The sequence below is a fragment of the Bos indicus x Bos taurus genome, chromosome 9, assembly GCF_003369695.1.
Source record: "Bos indicus x Bos taurus breed Angus x Brahman F1 hybrid chromosome 9, Bos_hybrid_MaternalHap_v2.0, whole genome shotgun sequence".
NCBI classification, from domain to species: domain Eukaryota; kingdom Metazoa; phylum Chordata; class Mammalia; order Artiodactyla; family Bovidae; genus Bos; species Bos indicus x Bos taurus.
Genome location: NC_040084.1, coordinates 86,185,501 through 86,201,967, shown reverse-complemented (window position 1 = coordinate 86,201,967; position 16,467 = coordinate 86,185,501). Strand labels below are relative to the sequence as shown.

The following is a 16,467-nucleotide window of genomic DNA, read 5'->3' as shown; positions in this document are numbered from 1 at the left end:
ATCAAAAGAAAGTTCTAACAGATGGAAAGCATTAAAAGTAATAAAAATAAAAGCATCAAAATATCAGAGAGAATATTTTTTAAAGTTCTCGGTGGGAAAATAGTGCAACAAGCCAGGAATGAATTTAAAATACTACAAATAAAAAGAATGAAAAATAACTCTGTAATGGAATGGATCTAAAAGAAGAAGTTGAATCACAGCACATCTGAGAATGAGATAGAACTGAAGTTTAAAAAAAAGAGGCAAGAATCAAACAGAATTTATAATGTAGAGGATGTGCCAGGCAGTAGCTTTTAATCTTTCGCTTTCAACCTAACTGGCTGAGATGACAGAGCAGAAAACCTTTACCTGCAGTTCTATAAACACAGCTAGTTAGTAAAAGACTTCCTTGGGAGATGCTTGTCAGCCGTAACTGACAGAGCATTGACCCTACTCTGATCTGAGTTCTTGTGTCACTCGTAAACAACTAGATGTCCCATAATTTTGCACAACATCTTAAATGAAAGAAAAGACATGCTTTTACACATCAAAGCCAAATAAGGAGTAGCTCAGAAGAGAACTCCTTGGCCCTTTAACCTCAGAGGCCAGGAGGATGGCTGTGGGCTCTGGTTACCTTTCCCTCTTCCTCCTGCATGAAGAAAGCCCTTTTTGAAGGAGGTCGGATGGCCCTCCCACCTTCAGCTCCTCACTAAGGAGTCAGTACAACACATGCCTGCAATGAAGAAGACGACCACCAGGGGGAGTAATGATGTGACCAAGGCAAGGAGGCTGCATCTGAACAGAGAAAATCAACCTCGCGGCTACAACTTGAACCAGAGGAGAAAACATTTTAATTTTTCAGAGCTTGTGGTTTCCTACTTTCCCCCTCTTTTCTCTGCACTGAGTTTTTACTAGCAGACTCAGATTTTTGTCTACAGGACTCCAAGATAAGACCTTGTTTGCAGCACTGGGTGAACTTAGCCCTGTGGCATGGAGATGGACTCAGCTAATTTTGGTTTGACTCCAAAGTCCAGTTGGAGCAGCTCTGATACCTGTGGACACATCCTTCCTACTCTAAGGTCAGGGAACTCTGAGGGTCACTCTGAGGAGACTTTTCCAAAACATCTCAAGCAACAGTTAGTCTTCTGGGATAAACGTGCAGGCCTCTGACACAATATCTTCAGAGGTTTAAGGGATTCTCAGGTGGGCTGCCGTCTATGGGGTCGCACAGAGTCAGACACAACTGAAGTGACTTAGCAGCAGCAGCAGGTAAAAGAGGAATTTTTCTTGTTTAGTGGAGGATTCCCTTTAATTTTCTAATAATTAGATCCTTTCCTGCAATAAATCTTCACTAGAATTGTGCCTGAGCATCTCCTGGGGAGTTTCCTGCTCCCCCACAAGATACAAATACCTGGGTGCCACCATTAAGAGCATAACTCAGTATTTCATAGTAGGACCTAGAAACATGTGTGAAAAGCTCCTGAGAATATTCTGATGCCCATGATGGTTAAGAACCATTTTTTACTGACCTCCCACTGCCCATGAATAATGTTCTATCTCCTTAGCCTAACATTCAAGGTTCTTTGGGATTTGATCCCAGTTCATTTTCAATTCTTATTCTCCCATATCTTCTTGAGCATTTGGTTTTTTTCCTTTTTAAGGGGGTGATAATACTTTCCTAATAATGTTGCTTAAAGGATTAAAATGAGATGCACAAGCATCTACTATGCTGTCTGATCCTCAGTCTACAGCCATAACAGAAGGGCCTCAATGAATATTCATCACAACAAGTAAACAGTGGTGGGACCAGCCTCAGAATGAATGAGTCAACCTTTGCCTTTAACACAGGCCAGGTGACTCTGCCTTAGGGAAGCCTGGGAGGAATCCCAGTGGCCCCAGGATGGTTTCCAAGTCTAATGCGGTTTCTTTCGGTGGGTTTTCTCTTCTAGCGTTGCAATGCTTTGTAGCCACAGTCAGACATGGAGTGTGCAGTGGCTGAGAGCAGTGAGGAAGGGAAATTAAAACACCATAAAGAAATTCTGTTTCTGACGAAGAGGGTACGGCACTCTAGAACACACTGACATAGGGGCTGTATCCACTGTTCTTTGAATACTTTTCAAGAGTTTAGTCATTTGAATGGCTAGTGAATAGAGTCACTGCAGATGTGAAGTTTATAGTGAAAGAGTAGCCTTTACTGGTATGACTGATGGAAGTGTGTAGGCTGGTCCGCCAGCTCTGAACTGTGACTCAGAGTTCTGTGGGATGCAATTGAGAGCCACAAACACTATAAAGAGTCCCCTGGCCAACTCAGACTGGGACACTTTAGGTGAAAGCTGATTAAACAGACTTTTTTTTTTGTTTGTTTTTAATTTAAAAAATTATCAGAGTCTTTAAAATGTGAATATTGTTGTGACTTTCCTAGAGGGGGACAAGGAGATAGCATTTTCCAAACTTTTTAAGTCATGATATTTTCATTTTTTTCCCCAATGTCTTAGGAGACTAAATTTCTCAGGAACACACTTAGGGAAATGCTGATATGATGGTTTTGACAAGGATCCTTAACCCTGGTGGCTCAGTAGTAAAGAATCCACCTGCCAATGCAGAAGACACAAGTTCAATCCCTGGATCGGGAAGACCCCCCTGGAGGAGGAAATGGCAACCCATTCCAGTATTCTTGCCTGGAAAATCCCACAGACAGAGGAGCTTGGCAGCTACAATCCATGGGGTCACAAAATAGTCAGACATGACTTAGCAACTAAACAACAACAACAACCTTAACTCTGAAACTCCTGTGGTGCTTGATCAAAAAAATAAAAACTTTTCTAGACTCTACCCCAGAATCTCCAGAAGAAGGGCTACATACAGCAACTACATAATCATAAGGCTGTGCTGGGGATGCCCTGGTGACTCAGTGGTAAAGAATCTACCTGCCCATGCAGGAGACACAGGTTCAATCCCTGACCCAGGAAGCTCCCAGAAGCCGCATAGCAGCTAAACCCGTGTACCATAACTACTGAGCCTGTGCTCTAGATCCTGGGAGCCACAACAAGAGAAGCTGCTGCAAAGAGAAACTCACACACCACAAACAGAGAGTGGCTCTTGCTTGCCAAAACTGAAGAAAAGCCTACAGCAAGGAAGACCCAGCACAGACAAAAATATATAAAAAAATAAACATTTGTGTTTTTTGTTTTAAAAAGATCCTGCTGTGCAACCAGAGCATATAGCCACTGCATTAGGAGGGTGGCTCCTAAATTCGGGAGGGCCCAAGTTCAAGCCCAAGTGCTATGGACAGTCAGTTTTATTGTATTTGGAAAGTGACTTCATCAGGCTGTTTTAGTTTTCTCATCCATAAAATAGGAAATCGTACCCACTCACTGGTCTAGTTTTAGGTCCAAACGAATTAAATGAAATAATAAAATAAAACAATTAGCACAGAGCAGGTGCTGCTATTTCAGTTTGGAATCCTCCATAACTTCAGTACGGACTTCCCTGGTGGCTCAGCAGTAAAGAATCCACCTGGAAAGCAGGAGACGCAGGAGATGCTGGTTCATTCCCTGGGTCAGGAAGATCCCCTGGAGAAGGAAATGGCAACCCACTCCAGTATTCTTACCTGGAGAATCCCATGGACAGAGGAGACTGGGGGGCTACAATCCATGGGGTGACAAAGAGTCAGACATGACTTAAGTGATTGAACACACACATAGCTTAAGTCTAAATAAAAATTGGAAATGTATTTGCTTTCTCCATCTTTTAGGTTCATATGCCAACAGTTTTTGCCCTTCTTCAACAGGAATGAAATCATTTTGACTTCTTAGGTCTGTGATATGCCTCTGACATATTGGCTTTTATTATCCTCAGAGCAGCATTCTGAAAGATAGGGTCAGACCATTAACAAAGATGGGTATGAGTCTTTTGGAAATCACACATCCTGCCTTCTGGAAAATGGTTCTTTATCTTTTAGGTTGTACATGATCTCTGTTTTCCAAGAAAGTATCTAAACTAGCCCAAGCGATTTAAATCTGGTTTTAAAGCATAAATCAAATGATGTCATCCGGAGTTCCCATTATATGCCCTGCAAAAGGTCCAACATTTGGCCAGCACCAGCTGTCCATGTTCTTCTGTGGAGGCAGAGTTTTCTAAAATATTAACTTCAAAGGCATTTCTATTTCTTATAAGGGCAGATGTAATGGGCTTTTTATTGATGTTGTAACATTTGCTGTCTTCATGCTCTCTTTCCTTTTTAATAATCCCTTCAGTGTCTTACTCCATGAAATAGATTTTTTAAAATCTAGTGCTCAATGGGTTTGTGTGTGTACGTGTGTGTGCATGTGTGTGTGAGATGACAGGTACCCTCCAGGGAGAAACGTATGTGTGAATTTGACTCTAGCCCAGAGAGATGCCATTGTGTATGGATGCAATGATACAGATGATTCCAGTCTTCAGTCTCATAAGCGGTTACTTTTCCAAAGTTCATTTATAAGTCAGTAGTTTGGAACTTGGAACACATTTTCTCATAAAAGAAATGTTCGACATGGTGGAGAGAGTCCCAGGCCAGCCCACAAGAGTCCATTTAACTCGTACTGCACCAAAGCAGACTTGTCATTAACTCCAGAGAACAATGTTGCCATGGGAACTACATTTTCAGAGTTCTACTCTTTCATGTTAAGAACCACTGACTATAAAATTTTAACTCATCTCCCTAAATCACATACTCCCCTTTCCTTTAATAAATTACCAAGAAAAGGGAGCTATTCACACCACAGATTATTTCTTGCATATATTAGGTTAAAATAAAAATTTTTCTCTACTTGTTTCATGCACTTTGAATCTTTAGAAAAAGGATGCATGTAACAAAGAAAGAGTTTCTTTAAACATTCTTGAGACTTGGTTTCAAGTCTTCTTTGAACTACTTCAAACTTGGTTTCTTGTCCTGGCGTTTCCTGGCTCCCCTTGTATGTCACAGCCCGGTCAGCTAGCTCCAGAGAGGCAACTGTCACTATCCTTATGCTTGTTTGTACATCAAAATTGTTTGTTTGCTTTTTCTACCAGATCTATACCTTTCCCTTAAGTTTTTTAAAACTTGCCTTATAATTTAATAGGAATCTGCAATAACCAAGTAATGAAGTATATTCTAGGTCACACTGACCACAGGAATCAGAAATGCTTCAACTAATTATACACAGATCATGGCAGAAGTTGTATAAATATATCACAGAATCACAGGGCTGGAAAGAACCTTAAAAGATTGTCTAGTCTTTTCCCTGGCTTTCAGACAAGCCAATCATTCCAAACAGATGAGAACTAACCTCTGTTTTAGAGGAAAGGATAACTTTGGCTTTAACCCTTTCTAAAAGACTTTACAATTTGTGTACCATTAGTAAATTATTCTTCATTTTTAGTCTAAGTCCTTCCCTTTACAGTTCATCACAGGAAACAAAGTAGGTTGATTTGTTTAAAATTCCAGAGTGTATTCAAATATCATATTTTGTGCTTGTTTTTCTAGGGTCTTCCTGAACATCTTAGGGTCTAATATTCTCATTACTTTGCTCCCTCTGAGTTTTTACACCTTTCTGCAGTGGGAACTAAAGTCCAGATACTATACTTTGTTAGGCTTTAAGAACTGAGCATAATTTCCATACATAGGAACATTTAAGTCTAATCTGATAGCTGACTGAAAGACTCAAAAGAAAACCAAGTTTTTTATTTATAACAACACTGCAATCGCATAGGCTATTTATTATAGTTGCTCTCTTTCAGGGAGTAAAAAGGGTATGCTGCTGCTGCTGCTAAGTCGCTTCAGTCATGTCCGACTCTGTGCGACCCCATAGACGACAGCCCACCAGGCTTCCCCATCCCTGGGATTCTCCAGGCAAGAACACTGGAGTGGGTTGCCATTTCCTTCTCCAATGCATGAAAGTGAAAAGTGAAAGTGAAGTCGCTCAGTCGTGTCCGACTCTAGCAACCCCATGGACTGCAGCCTACCAGGCTCTTCCGTTCCTTGAGATTTTCCAGGCAAAAAGGGTATAACCAGCCCTAATTATATTTGTTCTTCAATCAGATAAGGAAATCAAAGAACCTACCCCATGAAAATTACTGATAGAATGTGATATCTTAAAATGTCAGCAAATATAATTTTTCTATTGAGCACCTACCACAGAACTTGTAAGTGAAAAAGTGAAAGTGAAAGTTACTCAGTCGTGTCTGACTCTTTGTGACCCCATGGACTGTATAGCACATGGGATTCTCCAGGCTAGGATACTGGAGTGGGTAGCCGTTCCCTTCTCCAGCGAATCTTCCCAACCCAGGGATTGAACCCAGGTCGCCCACACTGCAGGCGGATTCTTTACCAGCTGAGTCACAAGGCAAGCCCAAGAATACTGGAGTGGGTAGCTGTTCCCTTCTCCAGGGGGCCTTCCCAACCCAGGGATGGAACCCAGGTCGCCCACATTGCAGGCAGATTCTTTACCAACTGAGCTATCTAATCCCAAAACTTTTTTTTTTTTTTTTGCTTATTGCTTATGACTATTTAGACTTGTTACTCAGAGACCCCTTGGTGGAAGTTTTCAAAGAAATGGGCATTTTGATCTCTATACTGTGGAAGACAGTAAATACACAGACATTATAGCAAGTACTGCTGGCAGCGCTACACTCTCAAAACAGTCCTCCCATTCCCTGTGACAAGAGAGACAGGAAGGCTATTGCATATCCCCTGCGTGTGTGAGGTTTTGAATGCCTGAAAGGTGAAGATCGTGTAAGACAGAAGTACACGTAGCATTAGGGTCTCACCTTAGTAAACCATGTACCTGGTTTATTCCCTAAATTTACCTAGTCACTGAGTGGTGTGATGGTTAAATTTCATGTGTCAATTTGACTGGCCAAGGGATGCCCAGATTAAGCAGTATTTCCCAGTGTGTCTGTGAGAGTGCTTCTGGATGAGATGAGCATTTGAATCAGTTGGACTCAGTAGATATCCCTCCCCAGCGTGGGTGGGCCTCATCCAATCCCTTGAAGGCCTGAGTAGAACAAAATGTGGAAGAAGGAGGAAGTGATTTTTTTTTCCTGCTTCACTGACTAAACTGAGACATCTCATATTATATTCTCCTGCCCTTACGTCATGGGATTTACATCATGGGCTCGCCTGCTTCTCAGGCTTTCACACTTGGGCTCGAGCTCAGTTTCACCAATGGCTTTACTGGGCCTTCAACTTGCAGATGGCAGAGTGTGGGACTTCTCAGCCTCCATCATTGCATATGCCAATTCCTCATAGTACATCTCCATTCCTGTCTGTCTGTCCATCTGTACACTGATATCTGTTTATCTTTTGATAGCCATATCTCCATCCTGCTGGTACTGTTCTCTGAAGAGCCCTGACTTACGCTGCTGCTGCTGTTTAGTCGTTTCAGTCGTGTCCGACTCTGTGGGACCCAATGGACTGCAGCCTACCAGGCACCTCTGTCCAGGGGGACTCTCCAGGCAAGAACACTGGAACAGGCTGCCACGCCCTCCTCCAGGGGATCTTCCCAACCCAGGGATCGAACCCAGGTCGCCTGCATTGCAGGCAGATTTTTTACCACTGAGCCACCAGGAAAGCCTGCCCTGACTTATACTGGTGGCTATTCACCCATTCTAAATACCTAAGAGGACCAAAGCAACTTTTTGAGACCAAGCTAACAAACTTGACCCTGTGAAATGATTATGAGAGCACTAGGCCTGTTGTCTACACTAACAAAGCATCTCAGTGGAGACTATCAACCCTATTTTGGTGTCAGCTTACAAAGTGGAATCTGTCTTCCTAGCTTCCTGACTACCACCCGCATGGGCCTCATATGGGTCAGCGTCTTAGGGCAGATTTGTTCCCAGGAGGTGGGATAATTCTTTTGATACCACTAAATAGGCCAAGAGCTGTTTTGGCACCTCAAGACCCCCCGAACTTACCATAATAGGAAGCTCGTGCCCCCATCAACCAACCAGATTCCTGGCCCAACGAGGGTTTTCTCTTTATTATAACCATAAAAACTTAGGACATTTGTGAGGAAATGCAAAGGAAGAAATATTAAAATCAGGTTTTCTTATTTTTGCTCCCAAGATGTCAGCGTTACCTATAACTCAGTGGCATACCTATGTGAGATTTAAGCACTGCTAATTTTAGCTAAACAGACAATGACCATGTACTCTATCCTTCACTGGTTTTAATAAAAGTATCCCTTCAGGGGAACTTCCTGGTTTACAGACGTCTGTCAGAACCCTCAACTTAAATTTCCTTCCACACCCTGGCAAAAATACAGTATGATATTGTAACTCTGGTATTCATTTGGTAGGGGTGAAAGGGTGTTCCGGAAGGCACCCACTAATGGTGCAAATGAAGCAAAGACAACTTACTTGTTCATTCTTAGTAAGCCTGGTTTTGTTGTGAATGTCTGACGTGACCAAATTGAATCCGTGCTTCTCTGACAAGATTCTCAGAAGCAGGACGACGGTCCGACTCCCACACTTGCCCACTCTGTTGTACACCACCTGGCTCGGGAAAGGCAGCACCTGGGAATGAGCGAGAGCAGATGAGAGACTGTGGGGTTGAAACACTGAGGATTCTTCCCTCAACTGCAGAATGATAAACATTTGGTCAAACTCGCAAAGAGTCAGACACGGCTTAGCAACTGAAGAACAACAGCAAGTGAGAAGGGCCCGTGTGAAGCTAACGAGAATGGACACAATGAACCGGGATTCTTCTTCACGGTGTAACATGAGAGAAACACTGGACTCCTCCATCTATGCTGACACTTAAAACTGGTACAATTTCATGCCGTCTAGAATATTGATTGTGAAGTCACTGTTGTCTTTTTCTTCAGAACGAAATATATAAATAGGTGCTTTAATGAAAATATTCTTTTGCAAGTTGTATTAGAACAATCTGTAGAGTGCTTGGGAGAAATAATAGTAATTTCAAAAATTGAGACATAATTTAAAAGCAATAAAATTCACCCTTTAACGTGTTCAATTCAGTGAGTTTCAGTATATTCACAGAGTTGTGAACCTTCACCAGTACTTAATTCCAGAGCACTGGAAAAGAAACTCCACACCCATTAGCATTCACTTCCATTTACCTCATTATCTTGATTCACTGAAACTATCTACTCTCTGTCTCTAGGGTTTTGCCTATAGCTTTCCAAAAATCTCATATAAATGGAATCACAGGACATGCGGCCTTTTGTGTCTGGCTTCTTTCACTGAGCATAATGTTTTTAAGGTTCATCAGTGTTGTAGTATGAATTGGTATTTCATCTCTTTACATGGCTTGTATGGATAGGCCATATTTTGTTTATATATTTATCAGTTGATGGACATTGGATTGTTTCCACCTTTTGCCTACTATGAGTAAATATGCTGTGAACATTTGTCTATATGTCTTTGTGTATACATCTGTTTTTGATTCATCTTGGGTAAATCCTCAGAGTAGAAACGCTGGATCATATGGTAACTCTATGCTTAATTTTTTGAAGAACTGCCAAACTGTTTTTAATACAGCTGCACCACTTTATATTCCCACCAGCAAAGCATGAGAGTTTCAATTTCTCCACATCCTTGCTAACACTTGTTATTGCTTGTTTTTATTATTATTATTATAGCCATCCTAATGGGTGTGAAGTGGTATCTCATTGTGGTTTTGATTTGCATTTCCCTGATGACTAATGACGTTGAGCATATTTTATGTATTTATTGGCCATTTGTATATTTTCTTTGGACAAATGTCTATTCAAACACTGCCCATTTTAAAATTGGTTATTTAATCTTTTCACTGTTTTTTTTTCAGATTTCATTTTTTTTTAACATTTTATTTTATATTGGAGTATAACCTGTTAACACTGTTGTGGTAGTTTCAGGTGGACAGCAAAGGGACTCAGTCATTCATATACATGTAACCATTCTCCCCCAAACGCCCTTTCGCATCCAGGCTGCCACATAACACTGAGCAGAGTTTCCTGTACAGTAGGTAGGATCCTATGCACTATCCATAGAGTTTTAAAAGTTCTATATTTTTTCTTAATTTGCAAGTATATTCTCCCATTCTATGGACTGTCTTTTCACTTTCTTGAAATGTCAAAGCGTGAGATTGTAATCTTAATAGAATCCAATTTATCTAGTTTTTCTTTGGTTGCTTCGCTTTCAGTATCATATCTAAGAAACCATTGTCTAATCCAAAGTCACAAAGATATACACCTGTGTTTTCTCTTAGAGGTTTCATAGTTTTAGTGCTAATATTCAGGTCTTTGATTCATTTTGAGTTAATTCTGTGTATGATGTGAGCTAGTGATCTGACTTCATTCCTTTGCATGTGAATATCCATCTGCCTCAGCAGCATTTTTTTGAAAAGACTTTTTTTCCTTTCTCTATATAATTGTTTGGCATCCTTACTGAAAACCCCCTAACCATAAAACTACAGTTTTATTTCTGGACTGTCAGTCCTGTTCCATTGATCTATATGTTCATCCTATGCCAGAACCACAGAATTTGGGTTACCATTTCTTCATTCTAAGTTTTGAAATCAGGAAGGGTGAATCCCTGCAACTGTTTTCTTCTTTACCAAGATTGTTTTGGCTATTCTGGGTCCCTTGCATTTCCTTATGAATTTTAGGATCAGCTTGTCAATTTCTGCAAAAAAGGCCATTGAGATTTTGACAGGGACTGTGTTGAATCAATAGATCAATAGAGGGACTACTGCCATTTTAAAATATTAAGTCTTCCAATACATGAACATAGAAGTCTTTCCACTTACTGGATTTTCCTTTAATTTGTTTCATTGATGTTTTTCAATTTTCAGTGTACAAGCCTTATAATTCTCTTATTTATTTTTTGATGCTATTTTAAATGGTGTTCCCTGGTAGCTTAGTGGTAAATAATCTGTCTGAAGTGCAGGAGATCTGAGTTTGATCCCTGAGTCAGAAAGATCCCCTGGAGAAGGAAATGGCAACCCACTCCAGTATTCTTTGTGTGTGTGTGTGTAATAAAGTTTTATAAAAGAGATAGGAGAAAGCTTCTGACATAGACATCAGAAGGGGACTGAAAAAGTGCCCCCTTGCTAGTTTTTAGCAAGGCCACTCCAGTATTCTTGCCTGAAAAATCCCATGGACAGAGGAGCCTGGCAGGCCATAATCCATGGGATCACAAGAGTTGGACACAACTTAGTAAATAAACCACCATTATAAATGGAACTGCTTTTTAATTTAATTTTTGGATTGGCTGCTCACTGGTAGAAATACAACTGATTTTTGTATATTGATCTTGTATCCTCCAACCCTGCTGAACTCATTTTATTAGCTTTAATAGTTTCTTTGTGTGGATTCTTTAGGATTTTCAATATGTTTGATCATGACATCTGCAAACAGAGATAGTTTTACTTCTTCCTTTGCAGTATGGATGCCTTTTATTTCTTTTTCTTTTCTAATTGCCAAGTTATAAAAATTCTGATAGACTAAGAAGCAATTATAAAAGTATCTGATTAAATATTTAAATCCCCAATAAAGATATTATTTCCATATTGAATGCTGGGCATTCAACAGTAATTGACAAATAAAATAACCAAAAGATTCCATCATTCAGCACATATCCATAACAGAAGGCCATAAAAGGCCCAAAGTTAAAGAGTATAGTACAACATATCTAAATATACCCCAAACTTGGCTATGGTATGCAATTTGAATTTTTGCCTTTGTAATTACAGGTTTAATTTTCTTAAAATGTTTTATAGGCAGAGCAGCATTTTGTAAATTTGGAGCTTCAAGGCTAATTGTCATTGGAGTAAAATATAATACTAATATCACTTACGTAGCAACCAGTCATATACCATTTTGATATAATTCTTCACATATATATTTTTTAAATGAGCAATACTTTGTTTCCTTAGGGTCAGTCATAATATCTTCTATTATGTGCCCTGATGTGTGTGTGTTAGTCGCTCAGTCGTATCCAATTCTTTGTGACCCCATGGACTGTAGCCCACCAAGCTCCTCTGTCCATGGGATTCTCCAGGCAAGAATACTGGAGTGGGTTGCCATTTCCTTCTCCAATCTATGACTACTGGCAAAAACATAGCTTTGACTAGATGAACCTTTGTTAGCAGAGTAATGTCTCTGCTTTTTTAGTATGCTATCTAGGTTGGTCATAACTTTTCTTCAAAGGAGCGAGCATCTTTTAATTTCATGGCAGCAGTCACCATCTGGAGCCCAAGCAAAGAAAGTCTCTCACTGTTTCCATTGTCTCCCCATCTATTTGCCATGAAGTGATGGGAATGGATGCTGTGATCTACATGTCCTCATGGTGCCTAGAAAATGCCTTGGATACATAGTGTCTCAATAGACATCCATTGGTTCTTGGCAGCTCTGAGGGGCTTAATGTACTGTTTAACATTAACACAATGATTCCACTTAACAGTGAGACCAGGACAATCTTCCAATACAGCTGATCTTTCTGACCAAATGCTAATAAAATCATCAGGGTAAAAAAGACCATCAATATAATAGGTCCTTTTATTTACGGTTCAATCAGTGAGTACCTCAAAAGTCTACCCTCTGGAAATAATTGTAGAAGTTCAGATATTCGGACGAATCATTTAGTTCTTATTCATGAGACTGTGATCCAGGGAGGTTGAACTGGGCTTCACACTTAGTGGAATTGCACTACTAGTGTGTGTAAGTTGGATTTTCTGTAATAACCAGGCTGGGAGATAGACTGTGGTTGTGACAAAGCTGCCAAAATAAACACAACTTTTAATTTCTTTGGGGAATTAAACTGTTCAAGAATTGGATGAATACATTTTTCCTTGTCTCCTAGGACAGCACAGAACAACAATTTAGTCAATTGGTGGCCTAGAAGGTGTGAGTTACAACATATTAAGTACTTTATTCTAAGAGTATAAAATGTATCTTAGAAATTTTAGATGAAGAACAGAGGCACTTAGAAACCTGAGGTGGAAATAATTTCTCCTGAATTTCTTGGTTAATCAACACAGTGAGTGTGTGCTAAGTCACTTCAGTTGTGTCCGACTCTTTGCGACACAATGGACCATAGCCTGCCAGGCTCCTCTGTCCATGGAATTCTCCAAGAATGAATATTGGAGTGGATTGGCATGCCCTCCTCCAGAGGATCTTCTCCTCCCAGGGATTGAACAAACCTGGGTATCCTGCATTACAGGCAGATTCTTTATTGTCTGAGCCACAACATACAATACACCATCACAAATAATAACCTTTCTCAAATTTAGGGTGGGACTTTTAAATCCTTTCTAAAAACCTATGGAATTCACTGGAAACTGGCAGATTTAGTCAGGCCAGATCAATGAGTTGATTTGGGGGTTTGGGATAGGTGTTAAAATTAACAATGGCAATGAGTTGCTGCTCATCCTTGTTTTTAGTAGAACTATAAATGTGCTCCTGAAGTCTGTTTTACCAACTTTGTCATCTTTTCTGATGTGTACTTTCTGAAATGATGGTAAAAAAACAGGACAGATTTTTATGGAGGGCTGACCCTGACCCCTCTGTGCAGGCTCTGTGCCATATAAATTTTTTTAATCTTTGTTAACAATAGTGAATCAAATAGCGTAACTATCTTCACTCTAGTGTACATTTCTCTAGGAATTTAAATTTTCAAATAATTTAAGCATCATTAATAGTACCTAAGCGACTTTCCTGTGTGCTCTTCTCTTTCTCATAGATCACAGATTCACACAATGACAGAGTTTGAAGTCTAGAGACAATGTGGATTAATTCATCCCCTTCCAACTCCCTCCCCACCCTGTACCACTAGTCTCTTTCATCCCCACCCACAGCCCAATCTGTGTTTGACTTGACTAGAGCTTTATCTTGTCTTTTCACCCACTCAAGTACCCTGTGAGATGGATATTAGGAGTATTTTTAGATGCGTAACCAAGGCTGGAGAGATCATTTGGTGTGTTCAAGGTCACTAAGCTAAAGAAGTACCATGTAACAACTAAAACCCAGCTTGCAGCTAACCTGACCCCAAAATGACACTCTATTTAATATAATAAAACATCAAAAGGTGAAAATGACCTTTAGTTTGGCTTCTGCAACAGAGATGCTATTTCTTTTTGTCATGTTTTGAATGTGTCCAATCTCATTAAATGCTATTGTTCAACAGTCTACTCTCACAACCAGAATCATCGGGCATTAATCATCCATTACTTATGTCCCCAGATGCTCAGCTGGAACTGACAGGAGTTGACTGGCCTCTCTTGCTCCTTCCTCAGGATGCATTTCATAAGCTAATGTAAGTCCGGAGTGTCAGAGCAGCTAACGGGAGGGGAAGAGAAGGATGTAGTTTTCGCTGTATTCCTTCCCGTAATCTACTGTAAGCAGTCACAGCTGCCTCAGATATTGTGACCCACTTCACTAGGAAAGGAAAAAACAGGAAGCAATACGTCACAGTGAAATGTATATAAAATCCTAAATGCACTTAAAATGTCTATCAAGACAAGCGAATACCCTCAAATGGTAAACTTAACGACTGTGAAAAGATGTCTAAAGCCCTCTTTAGATCAAAATCCCCATTTTTCCTCAACAGATATTTGCCAATTGTTAGGCATTTCAACTTTAATGTCCCTATTATCATTTGCACACAAATTTTTGAAACTTACTCTTTCTTCGTGCATCCTACAAAGAAGCACACAACAAAAACCCTCCTTCTCCCTCCCGCACCCCAAGTGATTCTTCATTCTTGGCAACCATGGTTATACGAATGTTATGTCTGTGGTTTCTATTTTATGGCCAATTTGTAAAAGTGAAGGGAGCTCCCAAATATTTCACTCAGTGACTTATATATTTTTATGTTGCCTGCCTTGTAAGTTCTGCAAATGCCACAAATCCCCAGGGCCTGACAGGCTTGTGTGCAGTGTGCCAAATAAACAGAAGTCTTTCCAAAATCCTGAGCACAACAGTAACTACCACCAGATGACATCCACAATTCAATAACCTCCCCCAGGTTTGAAACGGGGCAGAGAAAGAAGCCTTTCTAGGTAAAAAGCAAACTTGGTCTGGACCTAGATTTTTCATAGTCCATGATTATAGGTTTCTCTGGGGACCGGTCTTGTCGGAAGAATGAACATCAATCCTGCTTTCAAGTCTTTGCAAAACGATATTTAATATAGTATGTTACAAGCTGTAGTTCCTGAATGGCTATATATTTAAATTACCTATGAAACTTCTAAAACTCTGGATTTCTGGACCTGACTCTGAAACTAACTGAAACAGAAAGTCTAGGATGATGAGGGTTGGGAGGCTGGCTCTAGAGAGGTTCTCTGCGGCCCTGCCACCTCTAGGTCCGTTTAGAAGAACCACTACTGTAGTAGACTCCTAGCCTTCCATGTTAAGCTGTTGGCTGGTTCCGAACAGCATTATGAGGGATTATGATGGGGGAGAAGGTTGCCTGCATGATACTGGAGAAGAGTCTGGGTGAAAGGCACTGTCATGGACTCCCCGGAGTGCTGCTGTCCTCTCATCCATAGTTCAAAGTCATGACTAACCCGACAGATCTGCTCACACTACAGTAAGGGTCCACCTGCTAGAATGATTAGAGAACAAATGTGGTGGTTAAAGGGCTTCCCAAGTGGTGCTGGGAATAAAGAGTTTGCCTGCCAATGCAGGAGACTTAAGAGATGTGAGTTCAATCCCTGGAATGGGAAGATCCCCCGGAGGAGGGGATAGCAACCCACTCCAGTATTCTTGCCTGGAGAATCCCATGGACAGAGGAGCCTGGCAGGCTACAGTCCATAGTGTTGCAGAGTCAGATACAATTTTAGCGACTTAGCATGCAAGTACGCAGGTGCTGGTTAACTGAATGTGCGTGCATAGTTGTTAAGTCATGTCTGACTCCTTGTGACCCTGTGGACAGTAGCCCGTCAGGCTCCTCTGTCCACAGGGTTTCCCAGGCAAGAATACTGGAGTGGGTTGTCATTTCTTTCTCCAGGGGATCATGCTGACCCAGGGATCGAACGTGGATCTCCTGAATTGCAGGTAGATTCTTTACCACTGAGCTACCAGGGAAGCCCAACTGAATGTGTAGGTTGACTGAAATTCATACTCAGTTCAGTTCAGTTCAGTTCAGTCACTCAGTCATCTCTGACTCTTTGCAACCCCATGAATCACAGCACGCCAGGCCTCCCTGTCCATCACCATCTCCCGGAGTTCACTCAGACTCACGTCCATGGAGTTGGTGATGCCACTCAGCCATCCCATCCTCTGTTGTCCCCTTCTCCTCCTGCCCCCAATCCCTCCCAGCATCAGAGTCTTTTCCAATGAGTCAAATCTTCACATGAGGTGGCCAAAGTACTGGAGTTTCAGCTTTAGCATCATTCCTTCCAAAGAAATCCCAGGGCTGATCTCCTTCAGAATGGACTGGTTGGATCTCCTTGCAGTCCAAGGGACTCTCAAGAGTCTTCTCCAACACCACAGTTCAAAAGCATCAATTCTTCGGTGCTCAGCT

At 40.9% G+C, this 16,467-nt stretch overlaps 1 protein-coding gene across 2 annotated transcripts in view; it reads right to left on the bottom strand.

The window, feature by feature from the left end:
* The window catches only part of UST (uronyl 2-sulfotransferase), a 317,706-nt gene that overhangs the window by 109,244 nt on the left and 191,995 nt on the right, over positions 1-16,467 (bottom strand). For both annotated transcript variants that reach the window (XM_027551796.1, XM_027551795.1), the window contains exon 3: positions 8,359-8,514. In XM_027551796.1, the coding sequence (XP_027407597.1) occupies positions 8,359-8,514 (156 nt within the window). The remainder of the gene's footprint in view (positions 1-8,358; positions 8,515-16,467) is intronic.